Below are 17,034 nucleotides of genomic sequence, written 5' to 3'. Positions count from 1 at the left end.
CTCACCTTCCTGCACCCCCGTCCATTCACCTTCCTGCGGGCTTATCCCATCAGGTACCTCACCTTCCTGCACCCCCATCCATTCACCTTCTTGCACCCCTGTCCATTCATCTTCCTCCACCCCTGTCCATTCACCTTCCAGCACCCCCGTCCATTCACCTTCCTGCACCCCCATCCATTCACCTTCCTCCACCCCTGTCCTTTCATTTTCCTGTACCCCTATTCCATCATATTTTTCACTTTCCTGCACCCCTGTCCCACCAGACACCTTACCTTTCTGAACCCCTGTACCTTCACCTTCCTGCAGGTAGATCCCTTCAGACTCATCACCCCCCTGCACCCCTCTCTCCTCAGACTCCTCACCTCCTTGCACCCCTCTCTCCTCACCCCCCTGCACCCCTCTCTCCTCAGACTCCTCACCCCCATGCACCCCTCTCTCCTCAGACTCCTCACCCCCCTGCACCCCTCTCTCTCCAGACTCCTCACCTCCCTGTACCCCTCTCTCCTCACCCCCCTGCACCCCTCTCTCCTCGGGTACCCGAACCTCTCGCTCCCCGGACACCTCTCCTCCATGCGGCCTTTCCCGCCTTCCCCTCTCCCGAGCTCCCGGGCCTCTCCCTGCCCCCTCCTGCCCCGGGGCCCCGGGCTGCACCCCATCCCTCATATCCCTGAGTAGCCGCGCGCAGCCTGAGGTACCAGGCCGGGACCTGTCAATCAGCCCGGCAGATGCTCTGCGGCTCTCAGCTGTACTCTGCCGCCACCCTGCGTACATTTTAGGGCACTGCAATAGACACTCGATGACAGAACGTATTCCACTCAGTATTGCTCTGCTGCCCCTTGTGGACAATCAGAGGAACTGCGGTAGGCTGACAGAACTAAGCACAGCTCGTTAGCGCCATTATATCACCAAGTGGAAAATTAAGGGAACTGCAGCCTTTATGCCCTTTATTCCAATGGACAGACACTACTGCTCCCATGTGGACACTGCTGGGAACTGCAATTCTCTTTAGAAATAAAAATGCTTTTGTCTGCCTTGGATTTTCCCGCCAAAATCATGCCTAATCTTCACAGTAAGGGCCCATTCATACCTTTACAGTAAGGGCCCATTCATACCTTTACAATAAGGGCCCATTCATACCTTTACAGTAAGGGTCCAATAATACCTGGCAGACGTTTACAGTAAGGGCCCATTATTACCGGGCAGACATTTATAGTAAGGACCCATTCATACCTGGCAGATCTTTACAGTAAGGGCCCATTCATACCTGGCAGACCTTTACAGTAAGGGTCCATTCACACTTAGCAGATTCTTTCTATCAAACACCAATCCATACATAGCAGATCTACTAAGAAGTGATAAAGAACACTGCCTGCTCATTTATATCCAACTCGATGCAACAAGATTTCGGTATGCAGCGCGTTCTGCAATGCAGCAAAACATTTTAGCTTAATGTGCTTTGCACAGGGGCACGGCATGCAACAACATTTGGAAGAGAAGTTCTTGTGAGCAGGGTTCCCTCCTCCTCCTGTGTCACTGTCTGTACCTAATATTTGCAACCCCTATAATGTACAGCTCTGCATAAGATGTTGGCGATATAAAAAATCCTGTTTATTATTATTAATAATAATAATAATAATAATAATAAATAGTGGACTCACAATATTGTTCTTTATTGTTTGAAGTATATTCCAAAACTTTTTCTGTATTTTGATTAATATGATAACAAAAATTATAGGTTTACCCAACAGAACCATTACCAAAAATGCTAACTTCCCTAACCAATCAAACCCAGAAGGTGATTGGCCATAGACCCTGCGCTATGAGAAATGAAGCAGAGCGCTCTGGGATTTGATCTCATGTCTGTTTTTTCTTTTTCTTTTCCTTCAGACAGAGGGTTAAGGTGTTTCTTTACCCTCCTATTTCAGATGTAAGGACCTAATATTAACAATGTAATATTATTAACAATATTTCCGCATAATAGGTTTTTATCTCGTTTTTTCTAATATTTTGAATGGTTTGCAGTCCAAACTTTTTTTTGTATTTTATTTAGTATGGCTTAAAAAAGTCAAGAATATAAACTTCCCTAAAAGGATCATAAACTACAAGTTTACTGGCCCTAGCCTGTCACCTGCAAGGGGCATTCATTATAACTACAAAAGAAAAAGCTCTGGCTTGGTGATTTACCAGTCAACACATCCCCATGATACCATGGGCTTATGAACCAACAGACGGTGAGTTGTCTCTGGTCTTCCTCAAACTTTCACTCAGTGATTCGTGAAAAGTCAATCAACGCTCAGTAAGTGTGCACTCGGGCGCTTCCTTAACTTGCACACAATTGACGGCAACTATTCCATCCATATGTATTTGTTGCTGACAGTGCATTTTTTTTCCTGGTCTGCAGCACTTTTATGAGTCAACATCACTTGCATGGATTTTGCTCCTCTTATAGTCTACAGCACTTGTGTTCATACACATCCAGAGTTTTTGGCAGCATCTTTTGGTCCACCCTTGAAGCCAACTTTGCTTTGTGTGGATACATGATCAGGATTTTGCCTCTTTAAGTTTACAGCACTTTGTATAGTTTGACACCTCAGGGTTGGCAGCACTATTTTGGATTTGCCCATGGACTCAAACAGCACTTAAGTAGCTTCATAGTGCTTTTGTGGATTCACCAGCTCTTATTTAAGTTCATTCTCAGGGTTTATAGCCCTTTTTTTATTCACCCTTGTGTAAGTTCATTCTCATGGTTTACAGCTCTTTTTGGGTTTTGCCCGTGGGGTCTACACCATTCATATTAGCTCACTCATGTTCTGGAGCACATTTGTGGTTTGCCCTTGGAGTCAACAATGATTGTATGAGTTCATATTCAGAATTTATTGCATGTGTTTTGCTTTCGCACTTGGAATCTAAAGCACTTGTCTGGATTTGCACGCAGGGTCAGCAGGGCTTTCTTGGATTTGAACTGGAAGCCACATAGCCCTGGGTAAGGCACTAATCCTCTTAGCTACCTTCCATTTTTTAGTTATACTTGTGTTCATCCTTCTATTTCTTACAGAATTGCTTACAATCTAAAAGAATAAATCAGGAATTGAACCAACTATCCAGCAGATTTAGCTAGCCTGATTACTTACCCCCTAAACCAAGCAACCATTGCTAAGCTTTAATGACAAAATTTAGTATATGAAGTATGATCACTAACCTAAACTTATAAAAGGAAAGCACAGGATTCAAACCAGCAACTTATACAGCTGTGTTAGTTCTTTAACGAGGTGCTATACAACTTCAACACAATTCTGAACTAAAAGGCAGAACAACTTTCTCTGTTTTAGAACTATCACAAAAACAATAACTACAACAAAAGTGAAGTGGATAAAGGACTTCCTAATCAGATTCCCATACTTTTTCTGCTTTTTGGATAACGTGACATAAAAAATATAAGACTACCCAGTAAAAAGCCAAACATACCTTGCCTGTCATTTTACAAAGCAGCTATTTTTGGGATTTGATCTCAAAATAATTTTTCTTTAAACTCGCAGAGCTCTTATCCACGGAGCTACTGCTGCCCTTCTATTGTAAAACCTTTTTCCTTTTCATTTCAGATGCAGGGATTCCAGGCATTTTCAGATTTAGATAAGCTAGGCAAGTATTCTATAATGAGTGTCTGATAGGTGCCAGTCAATGTAAAGGTAAGTCATACATTTTTGCCATTTCTGCCCCCAAGCTGTAAGTTGTACCTGGATTCCCTCTTCCTCTAATGGCAACCTGAGAAGATATGCTGCCAAAAAACAAACCAAAACCCCCCTTAAGCTTTGATTACAAAATTAATTCTTCATGGTATTGTTTCTTTAAACTTATGCAATGTTTCTTTTATTTCCATCCAGAGTTGCATTAATTTCTTGGGACTCTAAATTGTAAGCTCTTTGGGGCAGGGTCCTCTTCTTCTCCTGTTTCAATGTTTGGGTCTATCATTTGCAACTCCTTTTTAATCTACAGAGCTGCATAATATGTTGGTGCTATATACAGTGTATTACTAATAACTAAGGCCACCATGTTTTCTGAAAAAAACACCACCCATGTTTCATAACATTGACACGTGTGTCCTGCGTTTGTCTTTCATCAGCTGTTGGCTCATAGTATTTTATGTTTTGTATCACTGCACATTCACTTCTGTCCAGAGTGTTGCATTGCATTGTCAGCAATGCAGGATGTGCATTTTGTTTTTAATGTTTGGTGCCAAGCTATTGGAAAGTGTTATACGAAGCAGAAATCCTTCCTAGACCCTTAATAGGCTCAATCTTCAAGAAGAAGTCTGTGCATGAGAATACATTTTATATAGCAAGCTAAAATACCTACTAAAACATATTCCCCATTTCTCCAAATTGCTTCTCTGCAGTACCAACTTTTACACCATTGCTGGGTGTGGAATCCAGGACGATATTGATACCACCCCTCTCCAGCATCTTCCTTTCAAAGAATAATGTTTTTATGCACTTTACAAGCATTTAAAGCTTGCCAATAAAACGCTAAAAAACTCTTATTGGGCTGACGCGTTTTACCACAAATTTACATAAACATTTATGAATTTTAACCCAAGCATTAGTGTTTGATAGAGTTAGAAACTTTGTTTGTCCCATTGGAAAGATTTCCCTTCACTTCCTGTTCCAGCTACCCAACAAGTGATGAAAATCTATGCAAAGTGAAGAAAATCCTCTTCTCAGCTGCCATTGGAAGATCACTCTTTTGCTGCGGTTTTGGTGACAACTGTGAAACTTTTCATTTCCTATCAATGTCATAAAAATGAGTGATTTTGTTAATTCTTCAGAAAAAAGGGAAAGTCAACTAAAAAAAAAGGAGGAACAGGCAATGCCAATAATAATAAAAAAAAAAAGAAAAGAAAAAAAAAGTTACCTGGCTGACAGCAATTTATTTTTTATTTACAAACTTCTCCTTGCACCCTCATAGGCACACCATCTTCATTAGGATCTCTTCCAAGGATCATGTTTTCTGCCATCTTGATTGGCTAGGTCAGGATGATTTTTTTGGTCTGGAGCTCTTTACGGATTTGCTTGGTTTTCTGGACTCAAATTACCCCAACTAATGGAACCCAGAGTGGCAGCACTCTATGAAAGGTTTTCACGTGATGTACCCCTAATAAGAGCTCCATTTGCAATGTTTTATCGTATAGGTTCTTCATGTGAGGTATCCCAATTACGAGCACCCCATTTGCCAACAATAGCCTGACCAGGGTCACTGTGCCTTACAATATTCCCCATTTCTCCTAATTGCCTCCCTGCAGTACCAACTTTTACGCCATTGCTGGGTGCGGAATCCAGGACGATATTGATACCACCCCTCTCCTCTACTAGATTGTAAGCTCTTTGGAGCAGGGTCCTCTCCTCCTGTATCACTGTCTGTATTTGTCATTTGCAATCCCTATTTAATGAACAGCGCCGCATAATATGTTGGCGCTATATAAATCCTGTTTAATAATAATTTTCCTTTCAAAAGAATTATGTTTTTATGCAGTTTTTCAAGGGTTTAAAGCTCATTGGTTTCCCATGGGAGGTATCCCAATCACGAGCACCCCATTTGCCAACAATAGCCTGACCATAGTCAGTGTGCCTTACAAATCAGATTGCAAGGTATTGGATTCTTTTATTCCAAGCACATCCGCAGCTTTTAACTGCCTAAATGATGACCAATAATGTACAGTGCTGCATATTATGTTGGCGCTATATAAATACTGTTTATTAATAATAATAAGTCCCACCCATGTGCACGAAAGTTTATTGAGTCATTGGTAAGGTTTGGAGAGCTCACTAACTACACTGAGTTATGGCTGCACAGCTTAAAGCTCTTAAAAGAGAAGACTGTAAAGTGGCAAAATGTTTTATAGAAACAAATCCTGGCTGTTTGCTTAGTTCCATTTTAAAGTTTAGTTTAACTTTGACATCAACTCCATAAATAAAAAGGGCAAAAAACAAAAGCTGTGCAAAGTTATAGAGTTTGCGTTCTTTAGAAAGCAGCCACAGGACAAGTAGAATAGCCTGTCTTCTGCCAGACTTGGTGCACAGAAACAAGCAGTTTATGTAATGACACTGCCATAACAAGGAGGAAGTAACAGCAATGGGAGAGAATATGTTGTAATGACAAGCTGCCACTAGATGGTGCTGTAACAAAACAAATTGCAGACACAAAACCTGAAAGGGAAGCTTCTTTCCTAAAGCTTTGTTCACACTTGCGTTTTTCAAGCTTCTAAAAAGAAATGAAAAAATAATGAAAAATGCCATACATTATAATAAAGCCACTCAGTTGTCTGCTTTGGCTTACCTTTTGACAAACAGGAAAGCTTTTTTTGACACTTTACTTTTTATAACTAGTATATTTCACTTTTACAGTAATCTTTTGCATATCTTGCATTTAAATATGTTCGGATCTGTATTCTGCATGGCAATGTAATCCTACAGCCAGGATAAGAACGGCTACTGCTAATCAGTCCTATCAACTAAAAGTGACTAGAAACAGGTTTGGCAAGGGTCTGGGGAGATTTAACCCATTATTGGTGGCCAGAATGACCGCAAAGCAAGGGAAATCCTCCAGTACTTGATTTTAAGGTGCCAGTTAGGGAAAGTTTCCAATTATTAAAAATGCCATTGCTGAACTATTAGATGTACGGCAATGTGCACCTTGACGTTAGTATAGTGTTAGTCTCACACCTGAAACAAGCATGCAGATATTCTGTGGGAATGGATTGTGTTAGCCGCCCCAAAACAGCATTCAGAACCCCCAATACAGATTACAGCACAGTGTACATTCCTTGGATCTGGGTATTTTGGACCCTCAGTGACTGCCCAAATACCTCTATGTTGTGCTTGTGTTTTTCTGCCGCTGGACAAAGGCACCATATGGGGTATCTAAAAAATGGAGGGCAGCGTCCAATATACCAGACACATTGAATTCGCCCTCCTAGAGAGCACCCATCACTTAAGCTACATACACACTTCCAATTATTATCGTCGGAAAACGAACGACGAACGTTCCTGCACGATATATACGAACGATCGTATAGCACCGATCCTGCACATAGAGGTAACGACACGATCGTTCGTAGATATTGTACACACAATAGATACGATCGTTTAAGCGATAGAGGAACTATGTGCACGACAGGAAAGTGAACGGACGTTCGTTCATCACGCATGCTCAGCCCATGGACGATCAACGAACGACCGTACACACGAACGATGTTCAACGATCGTCGCCCAATCCGATCCGCCGGTCCGGTCGTTCGTTTCCAACAATTTTCCTCGTTCGTCGGCGTCGTTGGTTACTTTTTTACGAACGATTTTTTGCCCAATCGATCGTTCGTCGTTCGATTGGAACGATAAAAATTGGAAGTGTGTACGCACCTTTAGAGATGGAGAGCTGCCATTGGTGAAGCCCTTTATACAGAATGCTGATTGGCTGGATGTAACGTTTAGCTGTCACACCTGAACCAATCATGCATATAATGAGCTGAACACCTGAACTGTCTCCTCATCCTAGTTCAGTGATTGATAGAAATCAGAACACCAACTAGACAAGCTGGATCTGATACAACCAGGTTGCAGCTCACATCTCGGGAATTGGTCCTCTATATTGGTAAATTCTACTTGGACCTTTGGAACAAGAAGTGAATGGAAATGTTCCCAATGATAAAAAGCAGTGTTCTCCCCAGCACCTTTTAACCGGGTGTATCACCTGGCACATTTCAGTGACCACCCAGCTTTTTTTGGGTAGTTACTTATAAGTTGGGTCACAATACAGTGAATGCTACCCTTCTACAAAATCTTACCACCTGGCTTAAAAAAATTCTGGCTTTAACACTGTAAAGCTTGGTTATGTTCTGTTGTAACCCATGTTGATAACAGGGCAGCATTCCACTATGTACAATTAGAGATAGGTTAAACAATGCTAGCACTGTAATAAACAGACTATATAAAATATAAATATACCAATTACCTAGCCATTTCACCTGTCACCCAATAAAGAGTGCAACGGGCAAAGACTTAGCTCCTTACCTGCATACTTGTTCCAAGCTAATGACCTGAAAGGGGAGGTAACAAAGTATTGGATTCTTTTATTCCAAGCACCTCCGCAGCTTTTAACTGATGACCAATAATGTACAGCACTGCATACTATGTTGGTGCTATATACTGTTTATTATTATTAATAATAAATCCCACATATGTGCACAGAAGTTTATCGAGTCATTGGTAAGGTTTGGAGAGCTCACTTTCTACACGGAGTTATGGCTGTAGTGGGGCATTTGCCAGCAGGTTAGGTAAGCAGAGGGTTAAGGTGCTGGTCCCAGCAGGCCACAGGCAGCTCCCTCCACACATGACAAATTACTGAGAACTCAACATGTGATTTACAGTCAAGGCCGTACTTGGAATCAGCCAGGTAGGGTAGCGGATGTGACTGGTTTTACCAAGTTTGGTGATAAGGCCGCAGGATTAATCTCACCCTCTGCAACTCTCCAAAAGTGGCAAACCCAACAGTCAGACTTTTTTTTGGTGCATGCTGGGAGTTGTAGTTTCACAAGAAGTGAGGAGCCACATGATGAACACCTGAGCAATGCAATGAGCCATCACCAAACTGGATAAACCTGTGCAGGTATTCCAATCATCTGACCAAGTGCCAGATCACAAGACAGGAATGTCATGCATGAAGAAACCATTTCAGGTGCCGAGGGTAGCCCACTTCTGAAACCGGTCCAGCAACTAATTCTAAACTTTATGTAACACCGATTACACATTGAACAATTTAATAATCTGACATGCACAGGTGTGATTGACTGGGTTCAGACAAAATATCATGCATGCCTTTAAAATGTTTATTTTCAGCTTGAGTCAACTTTTTACTAAAGTTTGTGTTTTGAGAAATTTACTCCAACTTTCTGCCAGAAAAGGAAGAGATGGGGACATTCACCCTACAATCACACACAACCTTCCAAGCAATCATTGTTACTCCAACACAAGAATAAAGTCCAGACAGATGAGAATCTAAGTTTATTTTTTTCAGTTTTTGTAAAAATATAAGACATGGCCATACCGCGGAAGCTATGATTCGATTGTTGAAAAATTAAAACTTCATTTTGTGATACAAATGCGATATATATATTTTACATCTTCGTATTAAAAAATACTGATATCTGTCATCGAAAACATTCTGCTCTTGAGTAAAAATCACATTTTCTACAGCCATAGAAAGAAGGGTATTCACAGGAAATAAAATAAAACATGGGGAGAGGGGGACACATGAGAGCATGATGCTACAAGACGATAAAATGACAGCAGAGACTTCGGCCCATCAGAAATCGATGGCAAGCTGAAGGCGGGCAACTAAATGCACAGTTGTTACTATAAACCAACTTAATTATAAAATCCTTCATATTACAGTCAGACACATAAAAGGAAGAGAGCAAGATCAATTAAAGGGTAATCCCACCATAAAAACAGACAAACTGTACCGTTTCCTTTAGGGAACCCTAAATAGATAAAACGTGAAGGGGCTGCCAAACCATTGCATTTGAGTAAAGAAGACGGTACAGATATTGTAAAATACAATTTTAAGAGTTATAGGTGGATGTCTGCAACTATTCCTTCAGAGCTTCAGATAAGATTTCTAAAACAGGGTTCCCAGCTCCGGTCATTGTAAGGCTACATGGACACTACTAGCCATTGATTCATACACTTTGGGTCTAAATGGTTCCCTATATAGAATAGCACAATGTGGCAAATAACAGTCGCACAACAATAGAGTGGAATTGATTGCTGAACACTAGTTTTTTAATACCTATGCACACCAGCCCTCAAATGCAAAGCTGAAAATCCCAGTGCACATACCTAGAGCCACAATGTGGAAGAGTTCTTTTAGCATCTACTCAAAGGATAGATTTGTTTAATAAATTTCACCTTTAATAATGGATTAAAATGCATCAATAACAGATCTTAAAGGCTTATGTGAAAAAAACCCAGAAAGCAAGCAACTGATTGGTTACATAGGGCCCCCATCTCCTATGTCTCAAAGTTCCAGCATTGCAAAAGTCAAGATACTTTAGTCGGGCCCTGTATAGACGTAGCCATTGTCTCCCACCCCGATGGCGATCCAAGTCTTTTCAAGGGAGGTGATACGAGACTTCATAGTTCAATCACATAACGCACATTAATTGAACACACCAATCAGATTATTTGCAATGTGTTTAAATGTCTGAAGAGACTTGCTTGAAAAAAGTTTACTAAAAATTAACCATGCACCTCCTTTAATTCTTCAGGATCTCTGCATGCATTTTCTACAATCTAGCTTGGCACTGGTAAATACTGCCAACAAATTAACTTAGACCGCTTTACCTGTCAATAGATTTTTCATTCTGTCAAGCAGGGCTTATGATTTACACAATTGAATAGTCTAGATGGTGACAACGCATCTCCCCTATCTAACTGCTCCATGCCCTTTAAAATGATCATATTGCTGAAGAGCTTTCAGGGCCTGTATGCAGTCCACACATCCTCGTATGAGCATTTCTGCAAAGCACAAAAGTCCTAAATCACAGTGCCGGACACTTATGATCAGTCTGCCATGCTATGGAGTGAGGAAAAATGATAAAGGTACACTTTGCTACCTAATATACAATTTGCAGTATTGCAGGCATTGCCACCCAATGTAGCAAGGCGGATTTCATAAGAAAGCCAAGGATATTACATTTCCTTTAGTAGTTTGGTTAGATTCATCCAGGTTATGTTGCAGAAAAGGCTAATGGAAAATTGATAAGCTTGGGAAGGAATATATTCTGCGTCATGAACAGATAAGATTGGTGATTAATGCGATAGGCTGACAGGAAGTGTTTGAGTTTACGTTTGGCTAGGATTAAATTAGTAGTTTTATAGTGCTGGCAGTCGTGAGGTCAGATGCATTTACAAGCTCAGTCACAGGTTAGGTTATAAAGGTGGTTGACACCTTGTGTGCAAGAAGCAGACATTGAGCTGACTAGAGGAATGTTGTCTAGGTTTATTTAGAAAGATTTATAACCATGTTAAGGATCTCTGATTAGGGCGAGTGATGAAAATTCACTAAAAATTAGATTATGACAGTTTCTACATTTTGCAACACACAGCTCCGGTCACTGGCAGGCTGCCTTTGACGGATAAATAGGTGGCATAAGTTTTCCCTCCAAATCAAAGAATACCCCCTATACTCTGTAAATAGTTATAAACTGCAACACCCTCAATCAAGAGATTTCTGGTACAAAAATGTAATAGAAAATGACAAAATGAAAAGCAGAATTGGATGCAAATGATATTGTTTTACAAGTTAGCACACCATTGCAGGGGTAATATATTGTCCAATGGCTTAAGTACTGGGAAGCAATTAACTCAGTACCCTGTTATTCAGGTCTTGATATACTAAAATGGCAAATAAGCAATCCAGTAAGCAGGATTGGTATTGATCATTGAAGTTGCAGAATCAATCTCCTGTACATTCAAGCACTGAAAGGGAATTCTGTGTAAAAAAAAAAAAAAAAAAATGTTTTGCAACTGATTACTTCTCTGGACTTCCTTTTCTTAAGCTACATACACACGCACGTCCAATGCTTCTCGTCCAATAATCGGCTCGGAGCAACCATTGTCGGAGCAACCGTCCTGGTGGATCCACGGACGATGAACGATCAAAATGGAAGTAAAGGGGAAGAGCGCGGAGCAGGGTGTCCTCCATTATTCTCCCCTCTCCATAGAGCAGAATGGTGCTATGTACAGCACTCGTTCATGCATCGTGCAGTCCTTGGAAAAGATTTCCAACGACAATTATTGCACGTGTGTACCAACCTCTATACACCTCAGAACCGGTCCAGCCTAACCTGAGCAAAGAATAAATTGTATTGTGGCCTCTATCTCTAAATTAGACTATACTGTGCTTAAAATCACCTGAAATTCTGGGTAAAAGTTACAGACAATTGAAGCTGTTAAATGGTCATTATGTACAAAGTGCTGTACTCATTCCGTATACTCACTCATATCAAGCAGAATGCATTAAATATATATACCACAGATAAATGTACTTCCCCTATGTCTGTACAAGAATGAATATACCACCATCTAATCGTTCCCTGACAAGACCAAAGTGATCTTTTACACATGATTGGAATGACTAAGGAACATTCACCAAGCTGTTTGCATTGACTGCAAGACTGAAAAAAGTTTGCCAAAATAAGGAACAGTTTTGTGCCTAACATGAGATGAGTTTCTTGTTACAAAAAACGCATTTAAAAAAAATGTGCTGATTTAAGTTGTTATCTGGAAACAATATAATCTTATCTACTATGGAGACATTTATAGAAAGAATTGCAAAATCAATCACTGACTTTGCAGGAGAATAAAAGCTGACAGGACACCCTGGGGTGAGGTCATAGCCAGATAACAGCAATTATGTTAAGACCACTAAAGCTATGTACATCTGCAAAATTGTTGCCCAAGACCAATAGGCGTGCTAGTCTCGGGTGAAAATCGAGCACATGTACAGCCGGATCCCTGGTGTGTTGATGAACAAGGCACGAGTAACTGCTGTGCATTCCTATAGGGGAGAGCACAACGAGGTGATACTTGCTCATCCTTCTCTCTCCCTTTTCTATTGAACAGAAGGGCGCTGTGAATACAGCCCTCGTTCGTTTTCCTGTCACTGGAAATGATCTTAAAACAGTTTCCAGCAACAGAAATCAGTCTGTATGAGGCGTAATTAAAAGTTCCCCCTTTGCACCTACTGTATGATTGGCTACACATGATGCTCTGCTCCTAACATACCCCGACCTTTAGGCAAGGCAATGCCCTTGCCCATGTATTCAACCATGTACGTCACTGTGTCATAGACTTTATATTGCTGCTGCAAAGTTACTATTTCCCATACTTTACAGGTCCTCTTATAACCATAATGAATATTCCAGTGTTTAAACATATACATAAGACTGTATATAAAACTGTGCAAAACGGTAGTATGTGAATTATCTATATCACATCAAAGCAATGTTATAACAGATAAGGTAGTGTTTAAATAATTTACCAAACAAAATAAGTCATTTCCATTGAGCAAGATACAATGTTAAATGATACAATGTCATCTAAAGCCAGGATTCTTAAAAGCAAAATGGACAGCAACATCTAAGAAAACTTCAAGAGGGCCCTATGATCAATGAACCTTGGTCACCCTTTCACTACGCCAAGTTCTCTACAGTCTGACAATCCAGGTAAGATTTAATTAAAATCGTCTTTGAAAACTTTAGCTGCAGGGCTGGTATAGATATGCAGTGCATTACGAAACTTTGTTCCTCTATAACTTTGTTGCCAAAATTGACAGTCGGGTAGCATATGATTCACAAACAAAAATATTTTTAAAACTTGACCTAAGAATTACACAGGTAAATAGGAAAAAACTCATCTATCTTGTACTCATAATTTAAGTCCTGCATTAGGATTCACATCTAAGGATTCAGAAACAAAGCAAACAGGAAGGAATAGTGACCTAATTGGATAGGCGAATTTGAAACCTTGTCACAAGTGACAGAAATATGCATGTTATAAGCAAAAAAACGCCCATATTGGTTCCAGTCCATGTAATGTTGCTTGTGAGCAACATTGAACGGACAGAAATCTGGACACCATCACACACCACTATAGAATACAAAGAATTGTGCTCTTCTAATCCGCATGATTGTTTAAGGAAAGCAAGTTTCTGCTTCAGAATAGGGACTGTGTCACTATACGACGACAGATTCAAATATGTGGTCTACAACCAGAACTAGTTATAAGTCTAAACTACTCAAACATTGACAACCTCAAAATGAATCTGTCTGAATGGGTTTGCCTTTTCCAATTGTACACTCCACAAGGGCAACTAATGGTTTTTGAAATGGAACCAACAAGCTTTCACAGGTCAGATGTTCTCAACATCACATCATATGTTCTAGAAAAACATTTGCTTTGCCCACAGCAAGCCTGCTATTGCACTGCATTTGTGTGCTGCTCACATTGGTAATGGTAAAATTGCTCATCCCATGTGGGTGCAATCACTGATAGGTGTTACATCTTCTAAATGTTAAATCCCAAGCATAATTTACCAAATGACAAAAAAATCTACCAACAAGCCTTTCCTAGGTAAAAGGGAAAAAAAAAAATAAACTATCGAGCAACTACAAACATAACATTTACCCTACTAAATTGCTCAATGCAAACATTTTATATTTAATAATTAACCTTTAAGTATGTAAAGCAAACTTTTTTGAAGCAGGAACGTAGAACCTTGGTTCAGTTTTATATTGTGATTTTTATTTGATAGATCCGATATTCTCTGGAAAATGATTTGTCTCAAGAAGAGGGAACACTTCAGCAAACCTGTTCTTGTGACAGCACTGAGGCTACGTACACACGTGCAATAATGGTCATTGGAAAGGATCTTTCACAATAATTTCCAGCGACAATTGGCACGATGCATGGACGAGCTCTGTTCAATGGGGCGAGGGTAGGGGGTTGAACTACTGAGCAGCACCCCTCTGTGCTCTCTTCCCCTTCACTTGAATGACGAGCACTGTACACCAGATTCTCGACTGATATCAGCCCGGAGCCGATTATCGGATGACAACCATTGCGCACATATGTATGTAGCCTAACAGGTGATCTTAGAGATTCATAACTTCTGCCATTCAAGTCTGAACTCCACCTTCTCTATCCAAATTTAATAAAAAAAAAAAAAAAAACCTTTTGGCTTTACATACACTTTAAAAGCATCTCATTGAAAATCTATTAAAAAAAGATCATCTTTTGGAAAGCCTAAATAGTAGTAGTAGTAGCTGGTACCGATTATCAAGTTATAGTCCAAGGTTTTCTCCCAAACAGATATGCTCAGCAGTGACGTGGAGAGTAAGCAGAGCTAAATTTTATGACTGCACAATTGCCTCATAGAAGCATAGAAACACTTTAAGAGTTTTATTTTAAATACTTTAAATATGGGCTAAATCATGTTGCCCTATTTTGCACACAAGCAACAAATAGTGGTGATCACCATTTATTAAATTAAAAAAAAATTATAATTTTCAGGCTGCAATTCAGTTCTTTCAGGAATGCCAAGATGTACAAATTTTGTATTTTTCTGTTTGGGGCAGCTGGGTAAAACATGATCAGTCATAATTATAATTTACAATTATTGGCATGGTATACAAGGTGTGCTATTGACTTACAATAACTTGCAAGTATCACAGTGGCCCTATGCCAAACAAATGGAAATAAAGTGGTTATTTGCCCAAGAAAAAAAAATACAAAGGCTACATTCTCTACACACATGATGGATGCTGCGTCTGACAATTTGCATTTTTAAAGCATTGATAAAAATCACCAGGATGAGAAGAACCCCATACAAAACACATCTTTTGTTCATCTATGGAATGTAAAACATAGAACACTTAAATTTTTTTCTTCCTTCATATCATAAAAATAGAATAGTAAGCTTGGAATAATATTACAGTGGAGGGAATAAACTATACAATATATTCTCTTTAAAAAATGATTTTGCATGTAGAATGTCATACAGATTGTAAATTAAAACAAAATAAGTATGTGCAAGTGGCGGTTTGATGACCGCCGTTCACAGTGTGATTACGGTTCCGTCTTCTTCCAAGATACGGTTCTCATGATTACTGCAAATAAGGTTCAGGCTGCCACTGCTGTCCGTTAAGTGCATTCTGTATTCATTAGTCGGCATAAATCCGTTTTGTGGTGGTTCGTGGTAGGAATCATGATGCGTGAGGGATTCAAGGCTCTCTGAAGATGGAGCAGCCTTGGGAATTTGCTGTGGTTCACCAGATTCCTCAATGATAATGTCCTCCTCGTCGCTCTCCACTTCCTCTGGGTGATAGTTCTGGAGGATGTGCTGCGGCTGTACATTGCCGTACATGCTCGTGCTGCTGTCTGTGGATTGTCCGGAGCTACCGGAATTGCGACTATTCCGTACCACGTTATTCCGCTGGTTGGCTGGTCTGACGGTTATGATAAGATTGTGACTGTTGGCGATCATCATGTCGGTCACTTGGTCTAGGCTCTTCCCTGACACTTCAATGCCATTGACCTCCAGGACCTCATCGTTAACAGCTAGCAATCCAGTGCTCTGTGCCAGGCCCCCAGGAACCAGTCTGGAAATAAAAATGCCCGGTACTTTCTCCAGGCCATGAGGTGTTACCCGAACGCTGGAGCCGTCCCGGATGTAGAACCCAAGGGGCTTATCCATGCCATGCTTGTAGAGGCGCACCCTACGGTGAGTTTCGGGAAGGATGTCGACATCTATAATAGACGAAACAGGCCTGAAGTCGCTTGGCATGCCAATGACCAGATGAGGCTTCTTTTTGACGACGTCTGGACGCAGCACCGTCTGAAGGACATTCTTCTTTTTGGTTAAAGTATCTGTGCCAAAGGCGCTGTAGTCTGCCTCCTCTGCAAAAAAAAAAATGGGACAAAGTATAATTAGGATTTGTTATGTTTCCAGAGGGAAAAGGCTGGATAAAAAAAAGGAAAAATACAATTATACCCCTAAAAATTAATCTGGCTGTGGTGTGTAAAATCTCTCCTCGCTAGTTCAGTATTTTGGGAAAGAATAAAAACAGGCCGGCGGTCTGCTAAACCACTCACTGCCAGCAATAACCATCAAGTTTTTACTTAAAAACCACAGGATCTATAATTATAAATTATATATGAAGCTGGCGCTGGTTACAAATCTGTACTTGAAGGTGAAAACAGTGAATGCCTCAAGGAAACTCCAACAGCCACCACCGGAGTGTATTACTGGATTGATTAGAGCACCTGCAAACCAAAGATGGTTTTGTATCACTTGCTTTGCTTTATGGCTTAAGTGATGTTCTGTGTTTGCAAAAGCAAAAAAAACTTTCAGCTTAAAGGTCATAATGAAGAATAAATTAAATCTAAGGAAGGAAGGTGGGATAAGAAAAGCAGAGAAGCCAAG

The 17,034-nt window shown here is 40.4% G+C and overlaps 2 protein-coding genes across 2 annotated transcripts in view; both read right to left on the bottom strand.

Moving 5' to 3' along the window:
- Nucleotides 1-771, bottom strand: part of BCAS4 (breast carcinoma amplified sequence 4) — a 39,644-nt gene extending 38,873 nt beyond the window's left edge. The window contains exon 1 of the mRNA XM_072413656.1: nucleotides 58-771. Coding sequence (XP_072269757.1) covers nucleotides 58-771 — 714 coding nt within the window. The remainder of the gene's footprint in view (nucleotides 1-57) is intronic.
- Nucleotides 772-9,035: 8,264 nt separating this feature from the next.
- The window catches only part of PARD6B (par-6 family cell polarity regulator beta), a 31,022-nt gene continuing 23,023 nt past the window's right edge, over nucleotides 9,036-17,034 (bottom strand). Inside the window, exon 3 of the mRNA XM_072414152.1 lies at nucleotides 9,036-16,508. Coding sequence (XP_072270253.1) covers nucleotides 15,667-16,508 — 842 coding nt within the window. The 3' untranslated portion in view covers nucleotides 9,036-15,666. The remainder of the gene's footprint in view (nucleotides 16,509-17,034) is intronic.

This window comes from Pyxicephalus adspersus, chromosome 6 (genome assembly GCF_032062135.1).
Source record: "Pyxicephalus adspersus chromosome 6, UCB_Pads_2.0, whole genome shotgun sequence".
Lineage (NCBI taxonomy): Eukaryota > Metazoa > Chordata > Amphibia > Anura > Pyxicephalidae > Pyxicephalus > Pyxicephalus adspersus.
The sequence above is the reverse complement of the archived record's forward strand: the minus strand, read 5'-3'. Positions and strand labels throughout refer to the sequence as shown.